Source organism: Pteropus vampyrus, unplaced genomic scaffold, assembly GCF_000151845.1.
Source record: "Pteropus vampyrus isolate Shadow unplaced genomic scaffold, Pvam_2.0 Scaffold69, whole genome shotgun sequence".
Classification (NCBI taxonomy): domain Eukaryota; kingdom Metazoa; phylum Chordata; class Mammalia; order Chiroptera; family Pteropodidae; genus Pteropus; species Pteropus vampyrus.
The window spans coordinates 1,139,274-1,156,233 of NW_011888850.1; the positions used below are offsets into that span (position 1 = coordinate 1,139,274).

Consider the following 16,960-nt stretch of genomic DNA (forward strand, 5'->3'; position numbering starts at 1 on the left):
TGTTCTGTTCCATGGACCTGTGTCATTCTCCTTTTAATTTTGCATTTTTCTTTGACTGCTGACATTTAAAATCAGAAATCTGTTTTGATTATGTTTCTGAAAACACTGACTTTCCCTCAGGATGTGAGGAAGTGGAAGACTCTTTGGAACAGTAGAAAAAACTGGTCCTGGGAATCAAAAGATGTGAACCTTCATTTTTACTCGGTTAAAGGTGATCCCTAGTGAATCACTATCACTTCTCTAGGCATGAATTTCTTCATCTATAAAATGGAGAGACTTGAACTAATCTTAGTTCTTTGCAGATTGAACATTCTACCATTCTGTGACTTGGTTCGAGTGAATTTCCAGTTATAAACGTTTACTGATAAGCATGCATTTCCTGCCCTCACTTAGTAGTATCGTTTTCTAAATAGGAACAATCTCACAGAATCATAGGACATTTGGGTTTTGTCTGATTTGAAGGCCTAGGGAATACACATATCCTGAGTTCACACAGCCTGTTTAGCAGAACCAGGACTAGAAACCGGGTTCTGTGAGTCCCAGTTTAATGTTCTTTCCTAGTCCACCTAGCTCCATTATAAGAAGGGAACAACATTCTGCTCCTTCCTCTTACTAGGGAGGAAGAATAGGACACAGACATTAGTGTCATCTGTTCATTATGGCTTCTCTGAGTACTTATGAAATGCCACACCTTGTGGAAGACCTCTTCCAGGATTTAAGAGAAGACAGTGTTTCTGGTTCTAAGAGTTCATGGCCATCTGAATTGCTGAGATAACAGTTTATGATAATATATGATTAGGGTATAGCTGAGGATTATAGACAATTGACAATTGAGCTTTAGTCTGTGAGTAACAGAATACTCAGATAGGTTGAGTAAGACACTCAGTATCACAATAAGCCCAGGGCTAGAGCAAGAGCTCAACAATATCATCAAGAACTCTTTTCATCCTTCCATTCTGAAATCTTTGATGTGTTGGCTTGCTTCTTCAGATCTGTGCCCTCATGTTTAAACATGGCTGTCCCAGCTCTAAGCATCACATCATTACCCTGCCACCTCCAAAATCAATTCTAAGGAGAATTACCTAAACACACCAAATGAAAAGCAGAGTAGAATTTTAAACCCACTTTCCAATATATAAAAAAAAATGTATATAGGTTAAAAGTAAAAGGATGGAAAAAGATGAGCCAATTAAGCACTAAGAATATCAAGGTACGCTCAGAACAAGAAGTATTACCAGAGATAGAGGTCAATTCTTAATGATAAAAGGATCAATTCATGAAGAAGACTTAAACATTCTAAACAGAAATTCAAAATATATAAAGCAAAAATTAGTGGGACTAAAAGAATAAAGTGACAAATTGGCACATCCATATTTATAGTTGAAGATTTCAACATCAGTCTCTCAGTAATTGAAATAACAAGTAGACAGAAAACCAATAGGAACATAAAAGTCTGAAAAAACATTATCAAACAGCCTGACAAAATTGCCTTTAACCCTTGACTTCACCACTTTTGGCTTTTCCACTTGCTGTTGGATTTTTCCCGGGGCTGGCTTTTTTGTTGGGCCTTAAAAAAAAATTAGATTGTTCAACAGGGCTCAGCAGTATGCAGCTCTTGGAATCTAAGAGGCATTCCTGAGCCTGACGTTCCTTTAACCAAGTGAACAGTTCAAACAGAAAAAGATGCAAAAACTGGTCTGAAGATCATTGGCATCCATGTTTTCCTAATGATATTGTATCAAATTCAAATATTCAGTGGATACAGATTGAGAAACAAAATATGGCCAAGAAAGACTAACTTTCGAAATTTTTCCTTGATTCTTTTCAAGTACACAAAGAGATAGGGTCTAAATACTTGTATTAAAGGTATTTCCAGTACACATTAAAAAAAAAATCTTTATTTGCTTGACATATTGGAAATATTATATATGTGCTTTCCAATCTTATGAAATATAAAATGGCTTTAACCATTGTTAGGTAAATACTAAGTGAGGAATGGAACAGACCAAATAATTTGTTTTTCAAATATTGATACAGAATTTCATGAAGTGCTGAGCAATGAAAGAACTTCCAGTTATATGAGAGAGCATAACCATCTAAATGGTTGGTCTTCAGATGAAAATGATTGGAATGAAGAACTCTATCCAGTGTGGAAAAGAGGAGACCCGAGGTGGAAAATGTCCTGGAAAGGTAAGTCAAAAGATTCAACGCAAACAGCTGTCATTTCCTATTTAAGTTAGTTTCCAAGGTTCTAAACTTAGAGATTATGTGGCTTATGTTTCTTCTGTGAATATACTCCAGTTACCAAATGGGAAGAACTTGGATTTGGCAATTTTTCCTTTATCTCAACATATTACTTACACACACACACACACACACACACACCAGTTTAATCTCCTTAGAATTATACTTCTTGGAAGATTTTGGAGAGAGCAGATTTAGCCTCAAACCTGTTTAACTAATGTGTGAATGGTCACCTTCAGAAGATCTGAGACTCCGGAGTTGTTTTTGACCATCTCAAAAGTGTGGTTTGTCGGAAAGTGAGTATCTTTTCATTCACATGAATGAATGACTTCTTCCGTCATTGGTTTTGAGATTAAGAACACAGACCTTTAATACTTTTCTCCTCAATCCAATTGAGCAGATTTTCTTATTATTTTAAGTATTTTTTTTTCATCTTTACAGAATTCTTTAAATGGTCTGACTCCTTTTTCTATTCCTCTTCTAGAATGTTGCACTCAAATCAAAAATTAAGAATCCAGAAAATAAATTAATGTATCATAAAGAGGCACGAGGATCCTCCGGCTGGTCCTTATAAGTAGATTTAACTTTATCAGGGAAAGGAAAGAGAGATGCTTGATCACTGAACTCCACTTTTCTCTTGTCCTAGGAGGCCACATGCAGGTGAATCTGACCAGTGATTCCCCAGCACTGGTGGGCTCAAACATAACATTCACGGTGAAGTTGGTATTTCCCAGATGCCAAAAGGAAGATGCCGATGGCAACATCGTCTATGAGAAGAACTGCAGAAATGGTAAGGAATGTTCTTCACGTCACAGGAACACACACCCTAGTTCTCCAAACTACTGGATACAGTAGTAGTTCTCCTAAACTACTGCGGATCCATCTCAAAAACTTGAATGCTTACAGGTACTTCTGTAAATGCAAGATGCTGCTATCATCCCATGTTACCCACTCCTCAAGTAGGATGACAAGGAGGGTGAGCATGTGGTTCTACCCAGTCCCTTCATCGAAATCATTAGCCCACGCCACGTCAGCAAACTGGTGACTTGGAACCCTTTTCAAAGCTATTGTCTATACTGTCATGCTCAGCTTTTTCTTAGTGTCCAGTTGATTAGACAGAGGATGCCTTATTGATTCTTCAGTTTTGATTTTATTGCTTGGAATTCTTTTGGCTATTCAGAAAATAGCCAATTTGACGGATATTTGCTGATCAGTTTAATTTCTGCTCACAAGTGTTTCTTAAGCAAATGCTGTGTGTATAGATTTTGGATTTGCTATGCTCTTCGTTAAAGCAGATGAGCTCTTTGTACATGTTAAAGAGCACAAATGAACACAAATAAATCAAGAGAAATTATCTGTTAGAACTGGACATTCTCAAAAACTCCGAACTTCAATCAGTGACAAGCTGTTAAATGCACTTATGATCTGATTTTATTATTAGAACTTCTATTAAATTGTCAGTGTGTTCATTCCTTCTTAATGTATCTTCCTATGAGGAAAACATTAGATTTTATTTAGAAAGATTTTGATAGTTTAAAAAGTGTTGTATTTAATATTCTGTAGCATTTTTCTTTTTTTCAAAAAAAGCTGATTCTTACGAACATTTCAAATGACAATCTAGCCCTCTAAGCATTTTTATATGAAAGAGTCCTTGTGACGTCTGAAAATTTTAAGAAAATGTCTATTACTACGGAAAGGAATTAAGGATCTTTGAAGAAATGACAGATTCCAGGTATAAGGTAGGAAGAGTACCAAATGAGCTGGCACATCTTATTGTGCCAGAAAACAAGGAGTACTCAAAGCCTAATGGGGACATGTCATAAGGACACAGACGCCAGACTGAAGGAGCTCCCCCTGGCCATGTTTAGGTCAATTTAAGAATAAAAAATATTAATGACAGTAAGTGACCAATCAATAAAAAGACTCTCCATAAATGTCAGTGAAATTAAAAAAAAACAAAAAAAAACAAGAGAGTGAGGAGGTTGTGCTAGATTGCTAGATGAAAAGATATTGCCCGTGACTTATTTAAAATGAAAAATGTCACATGTACAGAAAAGTAGAAAGGAAGGTATATTGAGAATTCAAATACCCTCTACCTAAATACAACTATTTAAATATTTTGCTATACTTGCTCTTTTCTTTCTTTCTCAACCTTTCTTTCTTTCTGAAACAAAATAGCCAAAAGTAGTATGCGACCCTCGATTACCATCATAGGGGTGGTAATGACGTTGTGTCTATGCAGGAGAATACCTTTATTCTTAGATGTGTGCTGAAGTCTTCAGGAGTGGAGAGTCATAACGTCAAATGAGTCAGCAATAGGTAGAGTGTATCCAAATAAAAAGATAAAGCATCCCTCTGTTCGGTTTGAATACAGTTGTGATTTGGAAACCTAATATGAAGATAAAATATATCAAGTTATATCTCTAGATTGAACTTTTATGAATAACTGCTTTCTATAAAACTTATTGAAATATAACATATATGCAGGAAAAAATGCACAAGTCACAAACATACCACTGGATGAATGCTGAACATTAGGGTTTTACTTGTCCACCTAATATTTAAACTAGTTATAAAAAAAATGTTTAATTCAATGATGATCATTGAGCATTCTGAGTCCAGATGACAATCATGGCTTGTTTCTTTCTCGATTTAGATACAGGTCCATCTCCTGACCCATACGTTTACAACTGGACAGCATGGACAGAGGATGGTGACTGGGGAAATGGCACCAACCAAAGGCATCACGTGTTTCCTGACGGAAGGCCTTTCCCTCACCACCATGGATGGAGGAAAATGAATTTTGTCTACATGTTTCATACACTCGGTTGGGCTTTTACAAATTCCTTCAGCTTTTTCTTTACCTTTCTTAAAATTTAAATTTTTTTTCTCTTTTCTTATTCTGTAATCAAGAACCATAACACTGAGAGTTTAATAATAGTTAATCTGCTAACTTTCTTTAGCTGGATGGAGAGGGAGGGATAAAAATAAAATCTTAGTTAGCCTTGCAAATCTCCAGGAATTAAAAAGGTGGAAAAAAGCAGATCCAGCTTTCTTTTTAAAAACAAAAATTGAGTAGATTTTTTTCTGACTAAAACAGTAATGTGAAAAACATTAATATTTATTTGAATGGCACACAGATGAACATTTGTTGATTTATTCTTTATTTTTCATATTGTCAAATGAATTTTTAATAATTAAAGAAACTTATGTTCTTTTTAGGAAATTTAGAAAATGCAGAAAAGTCAAATGAAAAAACTCGTAATTAATACTAGAGGTTATCACTTAACATGACATTGTTTACTAGTATTTCTTGATTAAAATTATAATGTGTACACATTTTTTCTTAATATCATTAACATTTGACTATATCATTAAAACTCTTTATATGCATTATTTTAATGACTGTGTAATATTCCCTTGGGTAGAAATAGCATAACCTAACCACAGTTCTACCTTTTTCTTTTTTTAACTACAAATGGTATCCATTTTGCTTTATTACTAGTGAAGTGATTATTTTTAGGAGCAGCAAATTTAGGTTATTACTTGCAAAGCTGCTAAGTTCTTAGTTAAAAATGTCACCAGGTGCCACCTGGCTGTGAGTATTTGAAAGCTGCTACCAATCATGCAGCCTCCAAATTTCTAAATGTTTTGTCTTTCTGTGTAAATTAGAGAAAGCTTCTCTTTCTTCAATTAACTTATTTACAAATCAAAACGTAAATATTAATAATACATTCCAATTGAACAAAGTACAAAATATGTATATCAAATATCATGAAAAAAATGAAAATAAAATATTATGTCCATCTATTTGAATCGGTTGATTTAAAGCTGACTTTTCTTCAGTGCCTTCATGGCCTTGTCAGTCAACTCACCAAATATCATGATTTCTTTCACCTGGCAGTTTGCAATGTCATGATTTCTTTGACCTGACAGTTTGCATGGGGTCACTTATGCTCACTAACACTCCAGACTCTTTTTAGCCTAGTTAACTGATTGAGATGTTTTTATTTAAAAATCAGCTTTCAGCCAGAAATCGCTCTGTTTTTCTAACAACACTTTTGAATTTTCATCTTCTGCTGCAGAGGTCTCAGATCTAGTTGATATTCTCCCTCAACTAAGCGCAGCCCCTGTGATCTACCTCTTAGTGCCAGAACTCACATTTTCCTCACTTATAACTAACACGCCGAGAGACGCCTCTTCTCCCCTACAACCTGCATCAGAACTGCCTCTGTGTTTTAAAGTAAAGGACGATTCCAAATTACACACTCCTTAGAAGACTAGTATATTTCTGACACCTTTGACCATGTGACAAACATGGCTTCAAACTATCCCCACCTCACAGGCATCCACCTTACAATACCTGTTGTTCCAATGACACATCTATACTAGGTGCCTCGATAGGATTAGAAAAATCCTTGAGCCCTGACGAAGAGGAATTACTTTCACTAGTTGACAGTGGCGGTTAGATTCAAGTTAGGATTGGAGAAAGAAAAAGAATAGCTCAAGGGTGTCCTAGAAATGTGTTTATGGAACCGCTTCCTTCTTTTTTATACCCACCATAGCTTTTATCACTTACTGCAATAATTATATACAAATACCATTAGAAGGTGGAGGATTCTAGTCCCCTAAAAACAGCTGCTTAACGATATAGCTGAAATCGTAATATTGTTACAAAAATAAGGTAGATTTCTGGATAAATTTTTAAAAACTCCGTTGGATACCTCACCATGTATTTTCCATGGGAAACACATGTATTTCAAGTGCCAGATCGCTTACTTATAAAAACTATTTATTTGTAAATTAATGACTGTATTATCCCACTAAACAGCTCTGTTAATTTTAAACAACTATATGCAATTATGTTTATTTAACTGTGTGTTCGTTTTACATAAAAATGAACATCATCTTCCTTCCTTTCCACATCCCCATCTTGTTTTCCCTCCCCAGAGCAATCTCTAAGTGGCAGTAACTAGTCTTTAAGAAGCAACTTCCTATAATGATCATGTAAGGGAACTAATACCTAAATATTTCCAACCTCTCAAAGGTCAGTATTTCCAGAAACTGGGACGGTGTTCAGTGAATGTTTCGGTAAACACAACCAACATGACGCTTGGCCCTCAGCTCATGGAAGTAACTGTCTATAGAAGACACCGATGGTCGTATGTCCCAATGGCAAAAGTAAAAACTGTGTACGTGGTAACAGGTGAGCGGTGTGAACTCTAAATTAACTGTGATGAGGCACTTAGTATCTGGTGATGTTAGTGGGTTAAGAAAGAGTTAGAGCCAAGTGTTTTGGGTTAGGTTACAATTCATCTGGACTTCTTCTCAGATTCATTTATATTTAATGAAGTTTTCTGTTTTCCAGGATAATTTAGGGAAACTCTAGAAAACTTGCATAGGAAAAGGAAAAATGATGCTGAGTTATCCTCAATTTGAATTTTTAACCTAAAAGCATTACTGAAGCAATCCACTTAAAATCAAGCAATCATGCATTTTTTTTTCTTGGTTGTATCTTTTAGATCAGATTCCTTTATTTGTGAATATGTCTCAGAAGAACGACCGAAATTTGTCTGATGAAACCTTCCTCCGGGGCCTCCCCATTACATTCAATGTCCTGATTCACGATCCCAGCCACTTCCTCAATGAGTCTGCCATTCACTACAAGTGGAACTTCGGCGATGGTACTGGTCTCTTTGCCTCCAACAATCACACTTTGAATCACACGTATGTGCTCAATGGAACCTACAGCTTTAACCTCACTGTGCAAGCTGCAGTGCCTGGGCCTTGTCCTTCACCAACACCCAGACCTCCAAAACCCACCCGGTCTTCACGTAAGTGTTTTCCCAGGTGATCTTTGGCAAAGAGGGCTGGGGACTTTAATCTCTAAAATAAATAGATAAATAAATAAAACCTGTCATGCAAGTTACATTATTAGGTCCCTACTTGAAACAGTGGTGTACAAACTCTACGACAATCCTATTCTATACCTGTTGATTTTTTAAAGCCACTTCACCACCATTTTGACTATAGGAATATGGGAAAAAAGAATATGTTTAAACTCACTTTGCAGGTAGCATTTGGAGGCTTGTACACAGCTCTTTGACCACCCTCATTTTCACTGGCCCTTGTTATGCATGCAGGTGCTTTCCCCTCCCAGCCCATCACATTTCTGTGTGTCTCCCATTTTTTGTCACTATGAGAAGACACACTGGCCCCTTGTAAACATTCAGGCCATCCCACTTTCCTTCCTCTCCCTCCAGCCTTCCTCCCCACTCCCATTCTCCTCCCTCCCTTGCCCTTATCCACCTAATGTCTTAGGAACACAGCAACCCTTAAGAGCAGTTTCTAAATGACCCAAAGAAGAATGCACTTTGAGAATATTTGTTGGCTAGCAAGCTGGAAAGACTCCTGACATTAAAAATTGTCCTGGTTGTAAGGCATAATTAATTAGATGCCACTCCTTCCCCATATCAGCCATAAGTACATCTTAGTACCTCCGGATCCAGGAGATGGTAATAGGCTGTCACTGGTCACATGAGAGTGCCATCACTAAGCCCAGAGGGAACACTCTATTATGACGTCCAGATTGTTGCCATTGTTTTTAACAAAACCTGTTAGTTATAAATAATAAACTGTCATAATAGCGTGTTATTAATAAAACAAGATCTTGTTAAATCGAGACTATCTAAATCAAAAAAGACACTATAATTTTGATTAATTCTTTTTTGAGATATTTTAAAGTACAAAATTAATGCACATTCCTTAGTAAAAATTCACATATGGAAATCTAGAATAAAAGTGAAAGTTCCTATTCGCATGCTCCTCATAGGAGTTAAATCCTGTTAATAGTTGGGAGTGTTTCTTCCCAGATCATTTCCTATGCATTCACAAACATATTTTATAAGTACGCATAGAGTTTATTTGGTTTTTACGTAAATGGGTTCATGCTATATATATTGTTCTACAGTTTTCTTTTTTTCACTTAACAAACATCGTGGAGATCTTTCCATTTATCAACACATGTAAATTTAACTCACTTTATTCAATGGCTACCTAGCATCCCACAGTATATATAAACTATAATTTATTTAACCATTCTCTTACTGATGGATGATTAGGTTACTTCTAATTCCAATCACAATATAACCGAACAACTCTAAATATATAGCTTTGTTCTGATATTTCCATAGGAGGATCAGTTTCTTTATCTACAACTATTGATGGTTTTCCTTACAAATAAAAGTGCCAGGTATAAAATTCAAATTAAATTACAGATGCCTGTAATATCTAGACCTATCTAGAAATTCTTGAATGGTAAAGAGCTTAATGTTAGGTTATTTAATACTAGTCTATTTTAAATTGCATTTTTATTAATGTAGCTTGTTTTTCTTAGAACCTATTAGAAAAATATTTTTAAGTCAATGAAATGGTATTTTAAATTTCTGTTATTATTTTTCCATAGGTTAGACCATAAGATATAAGATAGTAACCTTATGAGTTAAGTTTTATAGTTCAGGGAATCTGTCTGGCTTTACATAAAGGTGTTAGATCAACCATAATCAACTCCAAAATGTCTTAAAGCAGCTATAAGAGTTGGGGAAGAGAGATGGGTGGGAATAAGTAATGGAACCCAAGGTGATGATAGGAATCAGCCCATGACTTGAAAAGGAGAGATGAGGTGGGGTATTTGTCCTCTAGAAGAGAGAGCATTTTCAGCTATGCAGACCATATTAACAGGCTTGGATTATTGAGCACTGGATTCTTATTGAACCAAAAATTATATTCTCTCTGCTTTGGTAAGTGGCTTCATAATAAAGTATAGCCATTAATAGAAACGAAATGCCACCACAGGAGTGAGACAGAAGCAGAGTTGAAAAAGCGATTTAGAAAAATAATTACATCATAGAGCAGCAGACAGGCATGAACTAGTTCAAAGTCACAAATTTCTCTTTCCCTAGCTAACAGTGCCATTGTTCATTTTTCAGACTTTTGTGAACAAATCTGAAAAGAACAACTTTGAAACTTTGTAAGACTAATGCTGATCAGTATAATACTACACATATATCATATCATATCATATCTCATGTCGAACTTCCCCAAAGAATCAAGAGTTCTCACACCATTCTCTGGGTAATAGGCACCGAAATAGTGAATTAAATATGCAACTTGCCTTCTTTTTCATCTGTCTTTTAATGTGTTAGTTTTTCTCCATTAGCCCCTTAATCATACCTTGACTTTATAGATATAGGTATATAGTTATAGACTTGACTTTAGATATATCTACAAAATGCCGTATGCATTTTGACTTTTATTATTTAATCATTTGTTTAAAAGAAGTGTTATTTTTAAATACAGCAGGGTCTCTATTTCATGTTCTTAATTCACAGCTAAATTCTGCCTGGCAAGAACTTTAAAAGAAGGAATTTTCCTGTTTTCTGGGAAAAGCCAGCCATCTTTAATACTTCGCACATATGTCACCATAAAACAAACAAACAAACAAACAAATAATAAAAATACTTCACACAAATCTATTACTACAGAACACATCAGTTAAATCTCGAGACAAAATAAATGGTTATCCTGTAACTTTCAAAGGACCATCGTGAAACTCAGGGGACATTCTCAAGAGCCTGCCGCAGCCAATCTTGCTGATAAACCACTGCATTTAAATCCAGCATGGTGTCAGAACCCTTCGGGGCTTTACTCAAGCAGCGTTTCCCAAAATGTGTGCCATGGAACACTTATTTCCAGAGATGCTCTGGGAACCGCTCTGAGAAGGCGCCTCTGAGTGAAGCAGCATCACAGGGCACATTCATTCATCCACTAAAGGCTCTGGGGAAATCTCCCAACTGGCTTCATACTTAATGTCACTGTGTTAGAGATACAGTCCTCACAAAGCTTTGATGCTCTTCCCCCAAAACTGAGTCCATCTTCATATCTTTTGAAATTTAAGAGAAAAATAGCGTTATATTTTCAGTATCATGTTTTCTTTCCAGTCTTTTTATCTTATTTTAAAGGACTACCAATACCTTGATTAGAGCTTTTTAAATTGTAACTTTTTTCTTTTCTTTTTTTTTTTTTACTGAGGTAAAATTGGTATATAACATTGTATTAGTTTCAGGTGTACAGAGTATTAAATTCTTTGCTCTAGTCATACTCAAAGGGTTATTTTTCAAAATCGTCTTATATTTGCTCCTTTCCTTCCCCACACTTTAGCTCATCAATAACTGTGAGACTTTTAGAATGTAAACTTTGGAGCTATGAGACATCCAAATGGGCAAAGAATTACCTTTTTTTCATGTTGCTTCTTAATCTATTATACACCAACCTTAACATTTTAAATTATGTCTTAAATGTTATAGTGTATCCATATCTAAATAGATATATAGAAGTACATGTCTTATATATAGTATATATAGAGACAAGGAAACATATTTATTAAATATTTCCTATATGGCAGGCATGAGAAGCAGGTTTTATATACCTTATTTAAGTTTCATAGTTCAACTCTCCTAGGTCAGGAAATATTATTCTTATTTACATATGAGCAAATTGAGGCAAAGTGAGGTTAAATATGCCCATGGTCTCAAATGGCCAAGAACAAGGAACTGAAATTTAAGCTCAGAATACCTGCCTCCAAAATTAAAATATGACTTTGTCTTTTATGGCCTGCTTTCTTTCATCATGGTTGTTTTATCACACATTTTAACATGGCTTCTACCTTTCATTTGCTTCCTATATTTAAATAAGATGGGATTGTGTTTATCTACATAATTTAACAATCATAATGCTTTACAGCTCTCGCATCTTTATGAATCATTACACGTTTAGTTCAATTTCTTTAGCAATTTAATAGTAAAAATTATTGATATTCTTCTAAAGAGCAGGTAGAGAGCTGTTTAGATTTTTGGCTATAACATATACATCTTTTGAATTCTCAGCAACTAATCTAAAATCTTATTCAAACTCTCTAGTACCTGCTGGTGACAACCCCCTGGAGCTGTGGGAAACTCTTGATGAAAACTGCCAGATTAACAGATATGGTTACTTTAAAGCCACTATTACAATTGTAGGTAAGACCAGCCAGAAGGATGTTAGCATCTACCTCTGGCCACGCACTCACTTTGCTGATTCTGAAGGGGTGGGGTTGGGGAACGGGCACCCACTCTCTCTGTCCCGGGTGATACCACATATGCACAAGCAAAGACTCTACGAATTTCTAGATTCCCACCTGCTTACGCCGGCCCTCCGTAGACATCCTGGCAGAAATGATCCCTCCGTGAGGCCCATGTACTAACTTCCCACAGGGGCCTGGATGCCCGATCCTGTGCATCCCAGAGATCTGAATGATTGTGCCTTGAAGGAAGGACAGTAACAAGTTCCCACAACTTCCACTCTCTTCCTCCAGCTAATTTCACTTATTGTATGTAAGAAAGGAATGAACAGGGCCACCACACCTGGCTATACATCTTAGGCACAGCCCCCAGGTGCCCAACAGAGAAGATAAGTGGGGGCTGAAGCCCAGGCTGTGTACCCTGACTCTGAGATTAAGGGCTAGAACTCTGCTCTATGCCCTGAGGCCAAGCCACCTCTGCCCAGAGAATCTGGCAAGGCCTGAGCCTGGGGGCTGCATCCCCCCAGGGATACCTTTTCCTAAAACACCTGCTCAAAGGGGATGCTGCCTTATAGCACAGACACAGGCTCCAGGAGTAGAGAGCTGGGTTGGACTGAAGAACAGTTCAGTTTGACTTTGAAAATGCTGCATGGATGTGAATCCAAAGTTATGGGATAGATTCCCTGATCTGGTGTGTTTCTGGTATGGCGAGAAGTCCGTCTCCATTTTGTTTGGCCTTCCGATTTGTTAAGGAGTGTTTTGAATTGGTTGGATTTGGTTTGGTTCCCATTGTGTTTTGATATTTTTTCCTATGGGATTGTTTTGTTAGATGGAATTCTGGAGGTTAACATCATTCAGATGACGGACGTTCAGATTCCCCCGCCACAGCCTGACAACTCCCTGATGGATTTTGTCGTGACCTGCCAAGGGATGTGAGTACATTATCTCAGAGGAAGGGGTCGAGTGAGGACCCCAGGCCTGAAGAGAGGCCTCGACCCCAGTCTCCCCTTCTAAGATGATTTAATTGCTGGTTCATCAGTAAGCTGGGACAAGGAAGGACTCTCAAGCACTTGGTTTGCTAGAGTTGAGCGATGCTCATTAATTTTAATTGTTGATGAAGTTGAACGATAATTTTTGATTGAACACTTACTATGTTCTTAACATTTTACATCCGTTCTCATATCAAATCCTCATACAATCCTAGGAGTCTCCTCATTTCATAGATGGGGCCATAGTCATAGAACTTGCTCCCATAGACAGTGGGTACTGGGCAGAGCATGGTTCACAGGTCGAGGTCTGGCTCCAAACCCCTCTCTTAAGCTCCCTGAGCCTCCTCCAGAGTAGCAGGAGGCCAGTGTGGAATGGCTGTGTCCTGGCATTAGTTAATAGCAATGCCTGATAATCCCGTCTCTCTTGATAATTTGCAAAGCTCTCCTAATGCATTAGATAATTTGACTTCCTATGGTTTGGTTACAACTGTATATAATAGACTAAATAGATATTAATATATGTACTATAAATATATGTACTATATCAATTAACTAATTAAATATGTTCATGAATTGATTTACACATGTGTAAATCGAGTAATTAAAATATGTGTATGTAAATGTATAAATGAATCAAGAACATGAGCTGGTATGAAAATGTGGCCTTATATGGTAAAAAGAGAGGCAAAGAAACTAGAGGAAAAGCTGACTGAAGGAGCGAGGCTGCTGCAAGAGGCCGGGGCGCGCCCTCATCTCACCCACGCCCTCGCTGCACCCGGCATTGGTCTCTCCCTCCAGGAAGTCTGCTCAGAAGCGAAACAGTGACTTTGACAGTAATGCATGGCCTAGCGGTCTAGTGATGACAAGGACAGTTGTCAAACATCTTTTGTTCAAGTCCCAGCTTTGTCTCTAACTGCTTGTGTGACCTTGAGCTAATTATGTCCCCTCCTAGAGCTGGTTTGTCCACTGGCACACTGGGATATTACCTTCCTCATAGAGTCATTGAGAGGAATAGATGAGAGCATATCATCTATCTAAAACTCAGTGCCTTGTGCACAGTAAATACCACATAATCAGCTGTCATTGCTGCTGCCGCCGTTACAGCTCTGCAGGAACCGAGGCAGGGCCAGCTCCTCTGGCATTTAATAACACCTTTGCCTAACACCGAGCGGTCTGCATCTTCGGGCATGCTAGGGAGAGGAAAGGTAGAGAGAATGACGTGGGCTTCACACCACTTCCAATGGCCCCTTGCCTTGGGGGACATAATTTCTTTCTCCTCCACCCCAAGGGCCTCACCTTCCACAGGATACAGAGAAAGCAATAGCTCACATCCAGGCTTGTTTAAGGGTGAACGATATATAACAATTCAACATCGTATGGTTTGAGTAAAAATAATGCGGCATTCAATTTTAATGATTTTCCCTTTAAAACAACTACACTCCTCTCACCCTCTTGGTGCTGTTTACGCCCTTAGCATTCCCAAAGAGGTCTGCACTGTAATTTCTGACCCCACCTGCCAGATCGCTCAGGGCACATTCTGCAACCCTGTGGATGTGGGTGATATGTGCTTGCTGACTGTGAGACGGGCCTTCAACGGATCCGGGACATACTGTATGAACCTCACTCTGGGTGATGATGTGAGTCTGGCCCTAACGAGCACCCTCGTCTCTGTCCCGGGCAGAGGTGAGTTTTTTTTTATGGTTGTACAAGCATTTCCTATTGCAAATAAAGGGTGTTGTGTTCAATACTAGAGCTATTCAGAGCTTTGTCATCAATGTTTAATTTTGTTTCAGTGCAAAATTCATTGAACTATTGTTAATGTGGATTTGAGAATGAGCATTAAAATTCAACAGCAAATCTACTTAGGGAAGGGATGAGAAAGATGGACCGAATAAAATAGTGGCCAAAGAAAAGCCTTTTGCTGAAAAAAATCTGCTGTGATCATGGACCAGTAATAACAGGACATGATCACCGCATGCTCGAATAGATTTGTATTTCAAGGGGGAAGTGTAAAGCCCAATATCAAAAAAAAAAAAAAACAATGTTCTCCAATTAAACTATAGCAAAGAGTGAGCTGGTATCATGTTGTCATTAGAATCTACCTGGGCAAAGATATGAAGCCAAGAAGAGAAATGAGAAGCCAAGTGGACTCCTGGCTCCCTTCTAACTTGCCACATATTCTCCCAATCATTATATTGAGACCGTAAGAAACCAATGGACCTATTTTCCAGATGCTCACCAGAAAATTAATCTCTACCCTCCTAATGCTCGGAGAGGCAAAATATTAACGAAGTGGACTAAAAAATTTCATTGAGAAATTTTCATTTGCTGGTGCTTCCAGTGTTTCCCAGCCTCAAAAGTAGGACTCTACCTGGTGACCCTAACTGAACGTCACTTGTAACCAACTTTGTTGTGAGTTACTGTGTCATCTTAGAAGGAATGCTACGTGGTGGAAAGGAAAGGGGAGATTAAGTTGTGCTTCTTAATATGAGCATTATCAGGTACGATCTAATGACCAACTCACAAATAACTCCTTTGGACTTGGAGCCTAGCTCATAAAGTTAAATAAACATAGAGTTATCCGTTAATGAAAAAAAAAAAGGCAACTTTAACCTCATTGAAAGAAAAGCTTAAGGAATCATACATATAATTATTTGTATGAGGGCTTATCGTTGGTAAGATCCAAGGTGTAGGTTTAAAAAAAGAAAAATAATACAAAAATACCTTGCTTGCTTTGTGGGGTGGGGTGCATTGGGGTCCTCGGGTGAAGCGCTCAAGAGAAGGGTGGAAAGGGGCAGGCCTTGGCCTCTGTTTCTGAGTGAGTGGGGATCTTCAGCCTCCATGAGCTGCTGTGCTTACTGCGCTGGTGCTACCACAGTTTTTAGGAATTGCCTTTAGACGCATAAACTGGTCTGTGAAACTTCCTCGGTGCTGGCAAACCACAGTTCTCTTTTCCGAATCAGTTGTTTAGATATTTGTGCTCCTTTAATTTTTGTAGTGAGTGATAACTTGAGGTGTGACCTGAGCCATTTTCAAAAGCCAAATAATGGAAGTTCAGAAGGAGAAATTTTTTTTTTTTTTAGCAAATACAATAAACTCTTTATCAGATATGTGTAGAGATTATCAACAACAACAAAAAAAGGTAACCCATTTACCTACTTTTCAGAAGGAGAGCTTTTAACCCAGTGGCAATTGTAATTTGATGAATCCGGTTTCAAAGTCAGAATTTCAGAAATAGGTCATTGTTCAAAGGCAAACCCATAGACTTTTAGCTGAAATGACTTTTTTTTTCTTGATGCAATGAACATGCATGAAGCTCCTGCAATTCTTCCAACAAGCATCTACTCCATGCCCAGCACAGCTCTAGATGCAAGATACACAATTCTAGATAGAGTGGGGAACAAGAGGAAGAAGACCCTTGTTTTCGTGAGCAGAAACAGACAGTAAACAAATAAGATGACATTGTGAAGAAAATAAGGTCAGGGCATGGAGAGTGACCAGCGTGGAAAAGAGAAAACAGAGGTTGGCCCTGCAGATTGTGAGGTCAGGAGGAGTCCTGCAGACCCAGCAGTACGAGCTTGGTGAAGGGCCTCCTCTGAACCGAGACCCA

General features: G+C 37.7%; 1 protein-coding gene across 1 annotated transcript in view; it reads left to right on the forward strand.

Moving 5' to 3' along the window:
• Positions 1-16,960, forward strand: part of GPNMB (glycoprotein nmb) — a 24,078-nt gene that overhangs the window by 4,026 nt on the left and 3,092 nt on the right. Inside the window, exons 2-9 of the mRNA XM_011361661.2 lie at positions 2,038-2,190; positions 2,891-3,034; positions 4,901-5,071; positions 7,292-7,450; positions 7,767-8,078; positions 12,222-12,320; positions 13,191-13,293; positions 14,825-15,033. Coding sequence (XP_011359963.1) covers positions 2,038-2,190; positions 2,891-3,034; positions 4,901-5,071; positions 7,292-7,450; positions 7,767-8,078; positions 12,222-12,320; positions 13,191-13,293; positions 14,825-15,033 — 1,350 coding nt within the window. The remainder of the gene's footprint in view (positions 1-2,037; positions 2,191-2,890; positions 3,035-4,900; positions 5,072-7,291; positions 7,451-7,766; positions 8,079-12,221; positions 12,321-13,190; positions 13,294-14,824; positions 15,034-16,960) is intronic.